Raw genomic sequence first — 19595 nt, 5'->3', positions numbered from 1 at the left:
CAGATTACCTAACATTCTCCTGCAAAATGTCTTGATAAACAGCGAGCTGTCCAGGCCCTGAGGCAGCAAAGCAGCCCCAAATCATGATGCTCCCTCCACCATACTTTACAGTTGGGATGAGGTTTTGTTGTTGGTGTGCTGTGCCTTTTTTTCTCCACACATAGTGTTGTGTGTTCCTTCCAAACAACTCAACTGTAGTTTCACCTGTCCACAGAATATTTTGCCAGTAGCGCTGTGGAACATCCAGGTGCAATTTTTCAAACTTCAGACGTGCAGCAATGTATTTGTTGGACAGCAGTGGCTTCTTCTGTGGTGTCTTCCCATTAATACCATTCTTTTTTAGTGTTTTATGTATCGTAGACTCGTCAACAGAGATGTTAGCATGTTCCAAAGATTTCTGTAAGTCTTTAGCTGACACTCTAGGCTTCTTCTTAACCTCATTGAGCATTTTCACTGTGCTCTTGCAGTCATCTTTGCAGGATGGCCACTCCTAGGAAGAGTAGCAACAGTGCTGAACTTTCTCCATTTATAGACAATTTGCCTTACCGTGGACTGATGAACATCAAGGCTTTTAGAGATACTTTTGTCAACAATTCTTAATCTTAGGTCTTCAAGGCATGGTTCACATCAGGAAATGCTTCTTGTGAATAGCACAGTCAAATTTTGTGAGTGTTTTTTATAGGGCAAGGCAGCTCTAACCAACATCTCCAATCTCGTCTCATTGATTGGACGCCAGGTTAGCTGACTTCTGACTCCAATTAGCTAGGGGTTCTTTTTCCAACCTACACTGTGAATGTTTAAATGATGTATTCAATATAGGGATGCACCGATATGACATTTTTGGCCTATACCGATATCCAATATTTTCCTTGCCAAAAAAAACGATACCGATAACCGATATTTAAACATTTTAGCGGCCTTTTAAGCATACTAGTACAGTTAAATAGTTAACACACACACATGGACGCAGCGGTCTAAGGCACTGCATCTCGGTGCAAGAGGCATCACTACCTACAGTCCCTGGTTCGAATCCAGGCTGTATCACATCCGGCCGTGATTGGGAGTCCCATAGGGCTGCCCACAATTGGCCCAGCGTCATCCGGACCATCATTGTAAATAACAATTTGCTCTTAACTGGCTTGCCTAGTTAAATAAAAGTTACACACACACCACACTGACCAAAAATGTATTTTGTTGGCATTTACGTATGTCCCCTTTACCAGTAAAACATCATCAAAACCTATTTCTTTCAATTACTTCCTGTGCTGTTTTGTTGTTCATTTGTTCAGTCGTTTCATTCTCAACCAGGATTTCTATGGAATGCCGTTTGGGTCTTTGCGTGTCAAAAAAGATACACGTCAAATAACACTATTTGACGTGTCAGATAAACTTGTTGACCAATCAGGATCTGAATATGACTGCACGTCACATAATAATTTAACGCGTCCATACATTTTTTACGTAATTATTACACATTGATTACACTATCACTCGTATTTTATATGTCACAACAATTCATCAATACGTATGCAATGATGCTGGTAAAGTTGCTTCGCTCACCTACATTGATGTTCATAAAAAATGCTAGCTAGCTCATGGATGCAAACACTGTTCTTCCGCAAAAACATAGCAAAATGACATAATCTGTTTCAGAAGCTAGGTGTCATCATCTAAAATAACCCTAATTTATAAGACAGTTTTTATTTGATTAATGGTGGTCGGACCCATCTATGTGAAGCTAGCCACAATAAGAATTAGCCACAATAGTGAACTTTGCGGTTAGCCTTCAAAATCAAAGTATGACATAAGTGGCAACCTAGCTAATACTTACTCACAAGGATTCCTAAATCATTGCTAAGAATAATGAAAATGACTGCAGTTTCTACAGGTCATTGTTTTCAGGCTGGTTGTATTGGTGCTAGCTAGGTGCCAAGCTAAAGCTAGCTACCCCAGAAGTTGCGGTTGAAAAAATTATGCTTTATTACCAACGCGGTATTGTAAATACATCGTTCATGGCCCCTGTTTGCTTGTTTTCAGACTTTTTTCTACAGCTTTGACAGTGCTACTGTATCTTTTTTGACACGCAAAGACCCAAACGGCGTTCTATAGTATGTATGTCGTGAAGCTAATAGCAGTGGCGCTATTACTGTGTAACTCCGGTAGAGCAACATCTGAAAAATAGTGCATTTGGTAGTGTGTACCGTTGCTCGACCAGTCGGCGAAATCCAACATCACCCACGACAGAGAACGGATGATTGTCAAGGGCAATGAATTCCATTATCTTGGCTTTAATGGATTTCGCCTTTGAGTTGTCTCGCTGAAATGTTCTTACTCTTTAAAATGACTGCTTGACTTGTTGACTGCTCGATCCACACAGCAGACATTGTGGGCTAGGTTAGGAATGCTGGGTTGCACGTGTTGCGCAAAATTTTACGTGGCGTCATTAAGTCATGTACCTACGTTATATAGGTATGCACGTCAGCTTTGACATCGGTTTTGTACATCGGCGTTAAACTAGACTTCGGGCCGATACCAATGTTGGCATTTTTAGCTAATATCGGCCGATTCCGATATGTTCACCGATATATCGTGCATCCCTAATTCAATATAGACAAGAAAAATTATATAATTTGTGTGTTATTAGTTTAAGCACACTATGTTTGTCTATTGTTGTGACAGATGAAGATCATATCAAATTTGATGACCAATTTATGCAGAAATCCAGGTAATTCCAAAGGGTTCACATACTTTTTCTTGCCACTGTAACTAGCTCTCTCTCTCTCTTTCTCTCTCTTGCTTCTCTTTCATTTTTAAATACTTTTATTTGTTTAAAACTGTTCAACTATTGTCTTTCTCTCTCTTTGAGTCAACTACTCACCACAGTTTGTGCACCGCAGTGCTAGCTAGCTGTAGCTTATGCTTTCAGTACTAGATTCATTCTCTGATCATTTGATTGGGTGGACAACATGTCAGTTCATGCTGCAAGAGCTCTGATAGGTTGGAGGACGCCCCCAAAGTTGTCATAATTACTGTGTAAGTATATGGAAGGGGGCGAGAACCATGAGCTGTAACCAGAGGACGGAAACTAGCTACCCTACAGAGTGCTGTTGAGGCAACTGTAGACCTTCATTGCAAAACAGTGTGTTCTAATCAATTATTTGGTGATGTGAATATATTCAGTATAGTTTTATCTAAAAAGGATAACTTTTTTAATGTTTCACTATGTCACATCCTGACCAGTAAAAGGGGTTATTTGCCATTGTAGTTTGGTCAGGGTGTGGCAGGGGGTGTTTGTTTTGTGTGTTTCGGTGTTTTTGGTTTATGTTCTATTGTTATCTATTTCTATGTGTTTATCTAGTTTTCTATTTCTATGTTGGGTTTTTGGCAATGACCTCCAAGAGGCAGCTGGTTGTCATTGTCTCTAATTGGAGGCCATATTTAGTTGGGGTTGTTTTCTCTTGTGTTTTGTGGGTGGTTGTTTTCTGTATAGCCTGGGAGCCTTATGGAACTGTTATCGTCATTTGTTTATTTTGTTTTGAGTGTTCTTTAAATAAATTAAGAAGATGAGCACTTTACCCGCTGCGCCTTGGTCCAATCCTCACGACGCCCATGACAGAACCACCCACCAAAAGAGGACCAAGCAGCGGAAGAAGGAGCAGCAAGAATGGACATGGGAGCAAATATTGGACGGCAAGGGATCCTGGACATGGGAGGGGAAAGGCAAGGGAAAGCCGTCCATGGGAAGAAGTGGAGGCAGCAAGGGCAGAACGACGTTTCGGGGAGTGGAAAGTAAGGGAGCAACATGAGGCCGAGAGGCATCCCCCCTCAAAGTTGGGGGGGGGGCACACGGGGACTTGGGCAGAGTCAGAGTGGAGACCTGAGCCAACTCCCCGTGCTTATTATGGAGAGCGACGGATCAAGCAAGCACCTTGTTACGCAGAAATGTGCACGGTGTCGCCCATACGCACGCACAGTCCGGTACGGCCAATAAGGGCTCCGCAGCATTGCCGGGCGAGAGTTGGCCGGCAGCCAGGAAGAAGTGTGCCGGCACAAGGGATCTGGTCTCCAGTGCGTCTCCTCGGTCCAGTTTACCTTGCGCCTGCTCTACGCACGGCAGCCCTCATTCCCCAGCACAGCCCAGTTCGCCCTGTGCCAGCGCTCCGCCTGTGCCGGGCTACAGTGACTATCCAGCCAGGACGGGTTGTGCAGGCCGTGCGCTCCAGACCTCCAGTGCGTCTCCAAGACCCAGTGTACCCTGTGCCTGTTCCTGCTCCTCGCACTAGCCCTGAGGTGCATGTTACTAGGCTGGCGCCTCCAAAGCCAGCCCCACGCATCAGGCCTCTTGTGCTCCTGCCCAGTCCAGTATGTCCTGTTCCTGCTCTCCGCACTAGCCCTGAGGTGCGTGTCACTAGTCTGGCGCCTCCAAAGCCAGCCCCACGCATCAGACCTCCAGTGCGCCTGCCCAGCACAGTACGTCCTGTTCCTGCTCCCCGCACGAGCCCTGAGGTGCGTGTTACTAGTCTGGTGCTTCCAAAGCCAGTCCCACGCATCAGACCTCCAGTGCGCCTGTCCAGTCCAGTACGTCCTGTTCCTGCTCCCCGCACGAGCCCTGAGGTGCGTGTTACTAGTCTGGCGCTTCCAAAGCCAGTCCCACGCATCAGACCTTCAGTGCGCCTGCCCAGTTCAGTACGTCCTGTTCCTGCTCCCTGCACGAGCCCTGAGGTGCATGTTACTAGTCTGGCACCTATGCCAGTCCCACGCATCAGGCCTCCAGCGACGCTCCTCAGCCCTGAGCCTTCAGCAACGCTCCACAGCCCTGAGCCTCCAGCGACACTCCTCAGCCCTGAGCCTCCAGCGACGCTCCTCAACCCTGAGCCTCCAGCGACGCCCCTCAGCCCTGAGCCTCCAGCGACGCCCCTCAGCCCTGAGCCTCCAGCGACGCCCCTCAGCCCTGAGCCTCCAGCGATGCCCCTCAGCCCTGAGCCTCCAGCGACGCCCCTGAGCCTCCAGCGACGCCCCTCAGCCCTGAGTCTCCAGCGACGCCCCTCAGCCCTGAGTCTCCAGTGACGCCCCTCAGCCCTGAGTCTCCAGCGATGCCGCACATGCCAGAGTTTTCTGAACGGGAGCTACGCCCAGAGCCAGAGTCACATCCGTAGTGGGAGGATTGGGAAGGGGGGGTGTAGCATAGGGACCGTCGTTGACGGTAGCCATCCTCCCTTCCCTCCCTTTAAGTTTGGGGTTGTTTTTGTGGGTTTTTGTTTTTGAGGTGCATTCGGGGTCTGCACCTTTGGGGGGGGGGGGGGGGGGGGGGCTACTGTCACGTCCTGACCAGTAAAAGGGGTTATTTGTCATTGTAGTTCGGTCAGGGCGTGGCAAGGGGTGTTTGTTTTGTGGCAATGACCTCCAATTAGAGGCAGCTGGTTGTCGTTGTCTCTACTTGGAGGCCATATTTAGTTGGGGTTGTTTTCTCATGTGTTTTGTGGGTGGTTATTTTCTGTATAGCCTGGGAGCCTTATGGAACTGTTATCGTCGTTTGTTTATTTTGTTTTGAGTGTTCTTTAAATAAATTAAGAAGATGAGCACTTTACCCGCTGCGCCTTGGTCCAATCCTCACGACGCCCATGACACACTATTTTATTTGTATGAAATTCACTGAGGAGGATGGGTCTCCCCTTCTTTGTCTTCCAGTCAGCCTATGAAAAGAGTCCCAATTCATCATGACAAACCTCACTTACCTGCCCTGGGCTTTTTAGAATGTCACACAAACGTTTCTGATAAACAAACCACTTATCCTGTGCTTGCTTCAACCCTAATATGCAGCCGATTAAAGCTTGTTAATGCAATTTAGTAGATGGGAATGAAGGGGAAATAGTGGTGGCGTCTTGGGGTTACGCTTATATTCAATTCCACTGAAACACAGACAAGAGGAATTCATAAACATTCAAACTCCACTGAGGTAAACCAGTAGAAATGCCTTATACATGACAGTGTTGCAGATACAGAGAACACTGTGTAGCGACTTACGTTTATTTTGAATGGCCAATAGAATGATACATTTTGGATTAAACACACTCTCACTTTTCTGATAAAAGTAGCAGAAATAAGTACTTCCAAAGCAATGTAATAGTAGTTTTGGCTTTTATAATGTGTCCACTCATATAATTGAAAAAAATAAAACATTAAGTTCCATCATGAGTCCTCGCCTAAAATATGTCACTGCTGTGGCTGTACTACTCTGTCAAATCAATCATGTGTTTCTGTTGTGCCAACCTCTCAAAGTATCTTTGTGATGCTACTTTTACGCTGATGTAGGTAGCCATGAAATCCAATAAGCAGGATCTAAGTAACCAGATCCACTGTACCTACTGTATATGTCAGCCATTGAATAGAGCTCTCTACAAAGATAGTAGCTCTTAGGCCATCAGAGATGTGCTACTGTACACCATCGCCTGGTTGCTAGAATGTTGCTAGTCTCATCTCATTTTTCACCATGGCAGAACTCTCTTGAAACCAGTCAAAATTGACAAATGAATTTGGCTGTTACCAGGGAAAGTTTTGCTATTCAGAAATGTTTTCACTCACATTACTTTTGATGTATACATTTGTCATACTGGACATGATTTAGCATTTTCTGGCAAACCAGGTGTAGAGGCTAGGTCCCTGATGACTCAGTGTGGCATATGTGATATCAGTGGATCAATTTGGTGTATTGAACGTCAATTTGCCAATTGACAAAGCAGCGTTGAGAAGCGATCTGAGCCATTCGTCATTTCCAAAAGGCTAACCATCTCCAGTCTGAAGCCTTCTGTCCTCACTATGGAGATGGAGGTTATTCAATGGCACTGCTGATAAATCGGATTCATATTGCAGGCAGAACCCTGCTAACACCACCACCTGTGCCCGCCACCACCACCACCACCTCCCTGCAGGAAGTAAATCTTTCTCTTCGTCCACAGAATATGAAAATTAGATATATTGATGCACCAATATACAAACCTTTACAAACCGCTTGCCAGACGCACGATTTATGGCTGTGTGAGCTGTGGAGTTACATCATTGTTACCATGGTGTTGGCTGGTGCTCGGTGTATCTGTCCTGCAGACAGAGGCTTCTCTCCCTCCCCTCCGCCCCACCGCCTTCCTCGTCGCTTGCCGCCTCCACCTGCCCAGACAAGGCCTCTGATTTATCACCTCCAGTCTGGCAAATTGCTTTTACAGCCTCCTTGATTATTGTTCAGCGCTAAATGGATAACAGATTATTTCTAAAGATCCTTTAATACACAGGGGGTCTGAAGGGACATTAGCCTGCTGGGGCATCTCGGGTGGGGATGGGCACATCAGCAATTTTCTCGGATTGTAATCATTGCATCAATAGTGACTTTCCTGTGACTTCCGAGATCCTTTATGTGTTCTTTCCCGCAATGTCACTAGTAATCCCTTTGATAAATGCCTGGACCCTAACTGGGCTCTGGAGCTGTGCTCACCTCACTAGCACATGCAGACATGCAGGACTAAGGAAGATATTAATTTCCCGCTTCATCAGTATGATTTGTGGCTCATAAAATCAGAGATGGATCCAACAGCTGTGTAATAGGGATTTTAACCTCCGTTTGCTTTGGTTTCAAACTATTCCACTTTTAATGGCCTCTGTGCAGATCTTTCACATCTGGTTGTCTGTACCTCTGCTCTGTTGGGAAAGTAGAGCTGCTAATGGACATAACTCACTGCTGCTCTCCACTCAATAAACTGGAATCAATATATTTTCTTTAGCTATGGAGACCAAGTTTTAATGAATGATTATGTTTATTATTCAGTTCTGGCATCCCGTATTCGGATGAGTTTACAAAGAAAATGAGCTGTGTTCATTTGTAACTTTGTTTGTTGATTTTCAGGGCTGTCCCCAGATCCTGCCCACCAGTGACATCCTGGTACCTGCAGGGATCATTCGTCCAATCACGCTGCGAGCCCGGAACCTCCCTCAGCCTCAGTCTGGACAGAAGAACTATGAGTGTGTGTTCAACATCCAGGGCAAGATGCAACGCATCCCAGCTGTGCGCTTCAACAGCTCATGTATCCAGTGCCAGAACACCTCAGTGAGTACATGGCCTATAATTATGACTTATCCGCACTGACAGCCTTATTTCCAGGCCTGCAGAATGTTGTTATTTATACAGTATTTACTGTAAAAGATTATGTGAATTTGAATTCTTGGTCCAGTGTAAAAACTAACGGTCTTTTGAACTAGTTTCCCACAGGTCCTTTACTAATGCTTGTATAAAGAAAGAGTATGCATCTCCTCTCCCTCTCTTCCTCTCTGTCTCATGGAAATAATAGGCAGAAAAATCAAGGTGACTTTCCATTGAGTCACTGATCACAAAAAAAAATGTTATCCGCAAAATCAGCAAAGACATCAATTCAGAGCATTAAACTTGTTTTCTCAATCCCAGTGAAAAATGTGGCATGTCAAAGAGCTGACATTGAGAGTATCTTCTCTATCCCTCTCTCTCTCTCTCTCTTTCTCTCTCGCTCCGTAGCACCCTCTCTCTCTATCTCCCCCTCTCTCTCCCTTTCTCTCCTACTCCCTCTGTCTCGTAGTAATGTTACAGACGGCTGCCTTCTGTGACCCATCTGGTTGTCACAGTAACCCCAGGGAATCTTGTAAAATAATTAGCCAGTCACAGGATGTGGGTCTTAATTTGGTTGGACAATGTGACCTAGGGAAAGGGAATGTGGTGTGGGTGGAGGTGCTGGAGCGTTCCTTGGGTAGGGGTTGACTAGCCCTCTGCCACGGAGTGTCTCCCCTCTAACCCCCTTAACCCCTGGAGGTCAAAGGTCAGGCTGTGGGCCACTGTCCTTTGACAGGACAATTGATGCCCCGTGGCAATTTAATAATGAGGATCACGTATCCAGCACACACGCCCTTCCCCAGCGGGTCGGGTTAGGATTGATTGTTGTCCTTTCCCTGGCTGACACATGCTGTCTGGCGCACTACATTGTGAAGGCCTTCGGAAGGACCCTGCCGCGAAGAGCAACTGTTGTCCTTCCATCTGTTTCCACTCATTTCCTCCCCCTCATCGTTATGTCTTTCTCTGACCCCCGCCCCGCGCGCTGCGGCTATGCATTTAAAATGAAATTGAAATGTAGTTTTGTGGTAGACAATTATTAAGTGAGTGCACAAAGGTTAGAGGATTGGGCATTGGGGTTTGGATTGTTCAAAGCATAAAGCTGCAGATGCTGTGTGAACAATGCAACAGCTCTATGAATATAGTGAGGAAATCAGCATTAAATAGATGGGCTCTAGTGTGTTAATCCCTTCACCTGTGTAGGCCGTCATTGTAAATAAGAATTTGTTTTTAACTGACTTGCCTAGTTAAATAAAGGTTCAATAAAAAAACCTAAAGGTAAACATTTGATGCTGTTTACCACACACAAGGACAGGCTGAAACATTGAGTATACAGCATTGAACTGTAAATGTTAGGCCTCCCTCACACTCCCCTGCTTCATCTCAATCTGACAGAAAGAGAAACCACACTTTGAGATTGATATTCAGGCCCTGACGTTTTTTTTACTACTCCCCTCCCCCATTCTGACTGGTAGCGACTACCCGCTGTCTCTGTCTCTATCTCTTTCTTTCTCCCTCCCCCTCTCCCCCTCTCTCTGTTTGGAGGGGATTTTTTAGATGAATTGATAGTGTGATTACCTGTGACACAGTGGGCTAGGGCCACATCATCCCTTCTTCTCTGTCTCTGCCCCTATCTGATGGATCTCTCCTGAATAGTAATCTAGCCATAGTGAAGACATGCTGCAGATTACACTCAGTTCCTGGGGTGTGTGCTGTCCTCCCTCCCCTCACACTCAACGGCTATCAATCAGTATGGCCGTCAAGACGATTGGCTGTCAAGACTGCTGCAGCCAGGTGACTTTGAGGCCACGGGGTCCATGCTAATGCAATTGTGAGTGGCCTCAGATGGGCAATGCTGAATCAATAAATTTCATCTGCTGTTTAGTCTCCCCCTCACTGAGAACTTTCAGGTATCAGTCAGCACTTTTGCTCTAATGGGAGGCCACTGAGGTGGGGGTTAGTAAGGTTAAACATGCTGCTGGACATGTTCACCAGCTGTGACAGTATGTTTTACCAGAAAGGGAAACTTCAACTTCTAGTGTAGTTGAATGTTGCAGTTGGATGTGATTTCACTGTCAGGTTTTGCTTTCAAACTGTTACTGTAGGTAGAGTAATGCAGAGATTGAGTGATCGTTCTGTGACTCAGCTGTAGCCTTGGACCTAGCCTGGGTGCCAGTCTGCTTAGTTAACATTTCACTCCTTGTATTCCATGTCATTGTTTGGCATGACAATTCCATAAGGAGTTGACAGGAGAGCAGAAACAGACTGGCGCCCAGGCTACTTTGGCCCTGCTTACATTTACATTTTAGTCATTTAGCAGACGCTCTTATCCAGAGCGACTTACAGTAGTGAATGCATACATTTCATACATTTCATTTCATGCATTTGTTTGTACTGGCCCCCCGTGGGAATCAAACCCACAACCCTGGCGCTGCACACACCATGCTGGCGTTGCAAACACCATGCTCTACCAACACCATGCTCTTCCACAGGGAAGGGTGGTTATGTAAATGTTCGCAGGGTGGAACTAACAGAGATATAACTCAGATTTGATTTGATTTGATTCATCCTATGGGAACTAAACACACAGCCAGACCCCTCATATTACCCCATCACTGCCTCATAATTGTCCTCTTATCAGCACTCTTATCCCTGTGACGATCTTCTCTTCTAATGAGAGCCCCTTCCTGGCCCTCCCTGGGAGAGAGGGGCCGTTCTAGTGGACCAACAAGCCTCCCTCCTGTCTCCCTCACTTCTCTGCTGTCTCCCGCCGCCTGGCCTTTCTCACTCTCACAATGCTCTCTCTGTATGTACACCCTTATCTACATTTAGAGCCAGTTGGTTTGTCCTGGTAAATACATTTTAAAAGTCCACTATACAGTACATAGAGCTGTCATTCACCAGAGAAACTAGCCCTGAGGCTTGTGTGTCCATGTTGGTGCGTGTGTGTTTCCAGGACTGTTGTATGTGAATTTGACCCGTGATGTGCAGTTCAGCATGTGAAATATGTCTCTGCCACAGATCTCGAGTAGCCCTGTGTAAGTGATGCAGACAGATAACAACAGTTTGGCCTCAGACAGACAGACCAGTGAACAGACCAGAACAACACATATGTCTGACAGCACATCCTGCATAAACACAACACAAGGTTGTGCCCTTGCCTCTGCCCACATACAACTTGAAGTCAAATACACGCCATCCTCTTTCCATGCTCCACCTCTTCCGTCTCTCTGCATCTACTTTGGCATTTCCATTCATTCATTTTCTCCAGCTAAGTAGAATAGATACTGTTACGCTGTTATACTGGCTTCCTGCTGGCGTTGCTGGATACATGTCATTTAAATTCTACTGCAGCAGGTGCATCCTGCATGACCCACATCCCACCTGCACCCAAAGAGAAATACAGTACCTTTTTTGTAAGGTACATATGCATAAAGATTAGACAACACTGTATGATAAAGCATGCTGATCCACATCAATCCATCAATCACATTCCCCAACTGTAGGATATCCTTCAGAAATGTGATTTGGTATCACGTCAAAAGGCGTAGATGTACTGTAATTCAGCTCAAACGCATGCCTGCTTGTTTCTTTCTTTTATCTGTCTCCCCGCTTGATTTGTACTGCAGACAATGTGCTGCCATAGCCGGAATAAATCAGTACGATACACCCCCCACACATATACACACTGCCTTTCAAATAAATGATAAGTAGGGTCTTTGCCGATGAAACTCAATAAGCATTTGCTTTGATAATTTAAAGGGTTTTTGTGCATTTTTGTTTGACAGCATGCTTTACGTTGCAGATTACACATGGCACACATGTAAACCTTTGATAGGCTGAATCGGCATACATGGGACTTTTCATCTTTTGTATCAAGATGAGAGGAAATCCAAATGAATCCATGCACGTAAGTGTTGCTAAGCGATGCTGACCCCTTAGCGACAGGCATTGGCGGTGTTACCCAGGAAACGTACAGTAAAGCCTTTTGCACAATGACCAAGTTCTGAACTACCCTATTGATGGAAAGTGCTCTCACAAAGAACGCCATTAATCCCGAACGACGGTGGCAAAGCTTTTTGAATAAAAACACTTACATGTTCTTTTTTCAGGCTTTCTGAACCAGCACGCCCTCATTATTCTATTATTCTCATCAAGTGTCCAATCAGGCTATCAACGTCTTTGGTGCTTCTAAGTGGAAGGTATGGAAATGACCTGCCCTTCTCTTGACACCAAAGGCCCCACTAATGGAAAAAATGGAGCATGAAACAATCTACATGTTAGTGATACTGTGGATTTGTCACCTCATGGTCAATGTAAACATGCTTCCATGCCCACTAAGTAGTAGGATATGATATATTGTACACTACATACATATATTTTCATGTAGGTTTATCTTACATGTTGTATTTACCATAGAAAATGGCAGTCTAATGCTATGGTATTTATCCTTTCTGTTTTGATTGTTGCATATTGCATCCCTGTCAGTCTCTGAGGTTAGATATACTGGATTGTGCCTGTGAGGCTCTGTAGCAGGTGGGTTCTGGTGGAATAAATTGTCCACTAAACGAGGTGATCAATCAATAGCATGAATTATGAGCCTGTTTCATCATGTCTGTGTTTCATCCTGTTTGTTTAAGGCACTAGCAATGGAAGGGGAGAGAGCCTCAGCTGTATTCCCCTAACTGAGAAATCGGCGCATTAGTTACCCCTGCTCTGACATTTTTTTTTTTGGATTCCCAAAGCCATCTACAAAGAATGCTTTGGTGTCATCATGTGAAAAGTATGCTTTGGTTTTCTTGTGTTAAAGCACTTACCTCAAATATGATGACACAAGTTCAAACATGGCCTCAATGTGCAAGTCATATATTCTGTGTTTATGGAGTGAGCTCTGAACCAGGCACAATTCTTCACGGGCAATAAGATCATTCCATATTACCCTGTCTGTTTCTTTAACCAAAACCTTGTGACCTTAAATCTGTCACCATGGCGAAGTACACATTTTTTCCTAGTGCAGTAATCAGAATGATGAAAGTTTGGTTTGCAGAAAATATAATTTATGTTCACTAATATGGACTCCCTATTAATTACTGTGTATGTTTAAGAAGGCAAAAGGCCCTTTTTCAAAGGTAATTTTGCTGAAGTCGGTCGAATTTTGAAACTTAATTAAATGAAACAGGAAAGCCTCCATCATTAAGGTAAATAGATTTTCACTCTGTCACTACAAGGAGCTAGCATCGACGGCACAGTTGCAGCCAATTCTACTACTCACAGTATTTGTCCTCTTCATTTAGACTGACGGTTAAGCCGCTGCAGATAACTACATGGCTTAATTGAAATCTTAATTACTTTATTCTGAATAAACACAAATAATAAATGTGTATTTGAACGTATCGTGTATGGTCTTTGATATATAGTATAAAAAATGTAGAGCAGAGAAATGTCTTGTTTTTGGGGTCAGCCATAGTAGTACGGCACCCCTGGAGAAAATTAGGTTTAAGTGCCTTGCTCAAGGGCACATCAACATATTTTCACCTTGTCAGCCCGGGTATTCAAACAAGCGACCTTGTTTGGCCCAACGCACTAACCACTAGGCTACCTGCCATCCAATTCCTACAGTAAAATGAACTTGCTTACAATGTGTACCTCTCACATTAGTCCCTTCATTAGACCCAATTTTCATTGATCAAAAGGAATATCAAAAGGAATATCTTCCATTGTTGTTGTCTGCAACCCATTAAAACCGAAGGATAAGTAGAAAATAAATCATGAAAATAGTGTCTCTGTCTCAAAGGTAGCGCACGTTTGTATCTGTATCCAGTGATGGATTTGTTTTTTTAAAGGTAAGATTACCTCAGTGACTCGCCCCGTTGTCATCCCAGAGACATGTCTGACAGAACCAGGCCAATTTGTCTCCACTCGCTAGTCTCAGATCCAGTGGAACCAAGGCCGGAGGAAAATCAATTCACGACTGGCAGAGATAAGCTGCATTGTATGGCCCAACACAAAAGCGTCCCCCCATTTACACATATCCGCTAATCTCCTCAAAGCTGCCTGCCTTTCACTTGAAAAAGAGGGAGAAGGCTAGGAAATGCATATTATATTAATTCCAGAAATACATTGTATGGCTCTCCTGTGGCTTTCATTATCAGGCCCTTGGGAAGACTGCATGACAACAACCTAGATATTTACAAATGAATATCTGTTTCTGAACCTGCCAAGGCTTTAATGCTGCCGTCAACTCACCCACCTAATTTGGTTTACCTACTGAACAAATGTAACGCCTCATTGGACTGTGAAGAATATTGTTGGCCTTATCAACCATTTCACAAAATGCTGTTATTGAATGAGGCATTGCCGATAGACTTTCCCTTTTTCGGCTGAAAAACGGAGACCACAAAGGTTAACTGTAGTTTATATGTCTGTTTGATGGATAGGAGTGAGGATGGTCTCAAGTTGAGTTTAGTTTTTGTTGTGTGACACTGTGAAGCGATATGATTGGGGGAAGTTAATTCAGTGACCCCACCCAGGGAGCTGCAATTACCTCAATTATGGACTGGTGCCTGCAGAACCAACTGGACCCTATAGAGATGTAAGAACATTTGGAGCCACGTGTCAACAGGTTCAGTGGGCTTTAGTTCAGCCTTTCAGCACCCACACTGTTGCATTCCCTGCTTGACTTGCTCCCAGATATTTTGCAGAACAGCTGCGCAAAGATTCAAGCCTTCACACACATGCACACGCGTGCACACACATACACAGGCATGTGAGCATACACACACACGTTTTGTTCTTATTTCCTCGTGGGGACCCAAAATGTATTTCCATTCTAAAATCAGTCAAACATACCACAGCGTGTTCAAAGGCACTTGCATCGCAGTGCTAAAGGCGTCACTACATTCCCGGGTTCGATCCCAGGCTGTGTCGCAGCCGACCGCGACTGGGAGACCCATGAGGCGGCACAATTGGCCCAGCGTCGTCCGAATTAGGGAAGAGTTTGGCCGGCCCGGATCTCATCGCACTCTAGCGACTCCTTGTGGCGGGCTGGTGCGGCTGGCTTCCGGGGTTAAGCGAGCAATGTGTCAAGAAGCAGGGCGCCTCTCCCGAGTCCGTACGCGAGTTGCAGTGATGTTACAAGACTGTAACTACCAATTGGATATCACGAAATTCTGGAGAAAAAAGCGGTGAAAAATACATTTGAATTAAAAATGAAAACAACATACCACACTGGATTTTCCAGTTAACATGCCCCTGGACTGATGAGGAATTCAGAGACATACACATCATCCGCACCAGGGGAACAGTGGTTTAACTGCCTTGCTCAGGGGCAGAACGACAGATTTTTGCCTTGTCAGCTCGGGGAATCGATCCAGCAACCTTTCGGTTACTGGCCCAATGCTCCTACCCGCTCGGCAACGTGGATGGATAAAGGTTAGGTATGGATGGATAAAGGTGAGCTGTGGATGGATAAAGGTTAGGTATGGATGGATAAAGGGGAGCTGTGGATGGATAAAGGTTAGGAATGGATGGATAAAGCTGAACTGTGGATGGATAATGGTTAGGTATAGATGGATAAAGGTGAGCTGTGGATGGATAAAGGTTCGGTATGGATGGATAAAGATGAGCTGTGGATGGATAAAGGTTAGGTATGGATGGATAAAGATGAGCTGTGGATGGATAAAGGTTCGGTATGGATGGATAAAGATGAGCTGTGGATGGATAAAGGTTAGGTATGGATGGATAAAGATGAGCTGTGGATGGATAAAGGTTAGGTATGGATGGATAAAGATGAGCTGTGGATGGATAAAGGTTCGGTATGGATGGATAAAGATGAGCTGTGGATGGATAAAGGTTAGGTATGGATGGATAAAGATGAGCTGTGGATGGATAAAGGTTCGGTATGGATGGATAAAGATGAGCTGTGGATGGATAAAGGTTCGGTATGGATAGATAAAGATGAGCTGTGGATGGATAAAGGTTAGGTATGGATGGATAAAGATGAGCTGTGGATGGATAAAGGTTAGGTATGGATGGATAAACGTGTCACATCTGATACTTCCATAAAGACTTAACGGTTGAACAGGAACCTTCAGGTTCTACTGTATCTCCGTCTTGGTGGTCATACTGCAGCTGACCTATCAAACTGGAGCTGCTCTCTCTCTCTTTGAATCTGCTGAGAGGCATCTTAATGTGGTTTGAAATAAGTTCTCTTTTTAATGCTGAATTCAGGGCCCTCGCTTGCTTTTAGTCTGCCCTCATTCCTCCATCGCCTCCTTATGAACACCCATAAGTGTTCTGGCCGTGGATCAATGTGACTGATCAGCGATATTCTCTCAGGGTTGCTGCTGGCTTAGTGCTCTGAGTGTTGCTGCTAATTAAAACACAGGCAGTAAAACCACACCCCCTCCTTCACTTGACAGACACACAGCAGCAGCAACTCTCTCTCTCTCTCTCTCTCTCTGCAAAAAGCCAGATTAACTCAAAGCCTAGTTTGTCAAAAAAGCCACTATGTTTCCCTGACTCCCTCACATCTATGGAATGTAGTGGCTAGTGGCTAGGCTGGTGGCTAATGGGTTGTTACACAGAGCAGATTAAAGGTTTTTCCTTGTACATTATAGTGTATAGTATAGCATTATGGTTTCCACTGCACTGTGCCAGCCAGCCATGCCAGCCATGAACTCAGTTTATACTGATGAGCCAAGTCATAAACCACAATAAGTGGAATGAGTGCCACTGTCTTTATTAATAGGGCCCTGTGAAGTCTTGTCATGCTCTGTATGATATTGGGCTTTATGCACCATCAGTACAGTATGATGATTGACTCATGGTTTATACGTGTGCTTCCTGCAGTACTGGTATGATGGGGACGAGACAGGAGACCTGCCTGTTGACTTCTCTATCGTCTGGGATGGAGACTTCTTCATCGACAAGCCTCCCACCATGAAAGGTATGTTGTTTTATCATTTTCGGGAATTAAACATTCTTAATAATAGTGTTGCAGATAAATAGTGTAAAGGACAAGTCGAAGACGTAACTGGCACACAACAGGGAAACAGCAGACACACTGGTCAAGTATGTGGTCATCCCATGCTGAGCCCTCTAGTGGCACTTGAGTGTTGAATCCACTCTATGTGGATTGGGGCTATGGCTACCACAGGAAATCATATTCAGTGGGATAATTCAGTCGGAAATGTGGATTAAGCCTTGGCAGTTTTTTTTCTTATTGTCTTCAAAACTGTTAAATTGACAAACATTTTTGTAGATGAGTAAGAGATAAAAAATACAGAATTAAATGTGCAGTCCCATGTTTTGTATGAACACACCTTGTATAACTGCAAGTCGGGGACACATAGTGGTTGTCAATACTTCCCTCAAAGGAGCTTTATCTCACTGGTTTCATCGGGCCACTCTGAAAGAGACTCGTATCTCTCCACAATCAGACTGCAGATACCATCTCTCCACTGGGCGATTGGCCCTGCACGAAGATGAGCTGAGTGGAGAGAGCTAGTCATATAGCTAGCTGCACAGTATTTGATTATGTTCTCCTCCTGAACTGGTCAATAACTCTGTGTACCATCTTCACCTTCAAACCTGTTTTATCGAGGCGGCTGCGTAGGAGCGAGGCTGAGCAAGGGGATAAAGGGAGATTAGCAGCTCAGGACGTGTGCTGTCACAAACAGACAGCACAGTGCAGTGCACCTCACCACTCACCTTTCTGTCTCAGACTCCATCTTAGACGAGTGTTAACCCTCCCTGTCTGTCTGTCTCTGTGTCTGTCTGTCTGTCTGTGCTCAGCCCTGCTGTATAAGTGTGAGGCCCAGAGGGACAGCTGTGGCTTGTGTCTGAAGGCCAGCACAGCGTTTGAGTGTGGCTGGTGCCAGGACAACAAGAAGTGTCTCCTGAAGCAGCACTGCCAGACCCCGGAGCAGAACTGGATGCACCCCGGCAGGCACAACGTCCGCTGCAGCCACCCCCGCATCACCATGGTAAGACTCGTTCACAGAGATATACTGTGTATAATACTGTATGGCTGTGTTTAATTCTGTGAGCCTCAGAACCCAGGCCTTCTGCTGTGTGCGAGCATGCTGACAGGGAGATTGCTTCTCCGTGACCTTGACCCTGTTTCCATGGACAGATCCGCCCGTTGACGGGGCCCAAAGAGGGGGGCACGCGAGTGACGATCGAGGGGGAGAACCTCGGGCTGCAGGTGCGGGAGATCGCCCATGTCCAGGTGGCTGGGGTTCGCTGTAACCCTGTGCCCTCCGAGTACATCAGCGCTGAGAGGTGAGTGTGGTGACTTTGTCAATAGGGTTTCACTTGAATGGTATGCAAGTAAATTAGTGATACTTGGTCATATGTCTGCTAACTCTATTTCCTTTTAACATTAGGCAACATAAGCAGTGGGCCTTTGACTGACAGCTGAGTGTATTCTGTCCCTCAGGATCGTGTGTGACATGGCCGAGGCGCTGCTGCCCCACTCTCCAGGTGGCCCAGTGGAGCTGTGTATCGGGGTGTGCAGTGCAGAGTACCGCACTCAGTCATCCCAGACCTACTCCTTTGTGGTGCGTATGACCCCACATGACCCCATCTCTTCCCAGAAAGATGACTGTGAAGAAAGTGTCTGGCCGTTTCCGGAGGCGAAGGAAGGATACCGATCAATTGCAGTGGTTCTTCCCCGGCAACTAACTAGTCTTATGCTGCAATACAGAGATGGTGAACGTGTTGTGAAAGAAAGTGTGGCCGATGTTACATGTCAGGGATTACAAAAAAACGGTAACTGTAATCCGTTATGTTACCAGCAAAAACATTGTAATCAGATTACAGATACTTTTGAAAAACTAGACGAATACTTTGATGATTACTTTTAAATTCAGAAAGGATGTTTGCGAGAAAAAAAAATGTCTCAATCAAATTCAAATCAGCATTGAAAAAAGGGACAAGTTTAAGTTTGTTCCACCTTAGCGTGTCTGACCTCAAGTCAGAGACCACTATGATGACACACCAAACGTGTTTGATGGATCGCGGGAATAGAGCAGGAATAGGCTTTTGTAGGCTACAGTCCAAGCTATGTCTTCCAATAGTGTGACTGCTGTCGGCGTCTAAAGATTATCCAACTTGAATAAACGCTTGGAGGTAAGAATGACAGCAGTGGTGTAGTCTACAGCGATACGGATATCACTTATTATTGATATCTACATAGCGCATTGATGTGAATCACGCTGCTGCTCTCTCATTTAGCTATTTGTGCCTTATGGATTCTGGTTGTTGTGGATGGCTGTTCAGAAAACTAAATGTGTATTTGAACCCAATAATGGTTGAATTGAAGAAGTTTAAGCTGCCAATCAATCATTGTTTTTGAAACCAGTGGACAGCCAGTGAAAAATGTGCTCTTGCAACAGCTGTATAGTGCGGATCCCAGCCTATGGAATAAAAGTGGGGCTTTTATTGCTCAATCTAATTTGTGCTGATAATT

At 45.1% G+C, this 19595-nt stretch overlaps 1 protein-coding gene across 2 annotated transcripts in view; it reads left to right on the top strand.

The window, feature by feature from the left end:
* The window catches only part of LOC115165938 (plexin A3), a 125993-nt gene that overhangs the window by 86723 nt on the left and 19675 nt on the right, over positions 1–19595 (top strand). For both annotated transcript variants that reach the window (XM_029719471.1, XM_029719470.1), the window contains exons 10-14: positions 7892–8092; positions 16973–17069; positions 17918–18108; positions 18258–18406; positions 18564–18684. In XM_029719471.1, the coding sequence (XP_029575331.1) occupies positions 7892–8092; positions 16973–17069; positions 17918–18108; positions 18258–18406; positions 18564–18684 (759 nt within the window). The remainder of the gene's footprint in view (positions 1–7891; positions 8093–16972; positions 17070–17917; positions 18109–18257; positions 18407–18563; positions 18685–19595) is intronic.

Source organism: Salmo trutta, chromosome 28 (assembly GCF_901001165.1).
Source record: "Salmo trutta chromosome 28, fSalTru1.1, whole genome shotgun sequence".
Taxonomy (NCBI): Eukaryota; Metazoa; Chordata; class Actinopteri; order Salmoniformes; family Salmonidae; genus Salmo; species Salmo trutta.
Note: the sequence above shows the minus strand (reverse complement) of the source record. Positions and strands in the feature narration are given on the sequence as shown.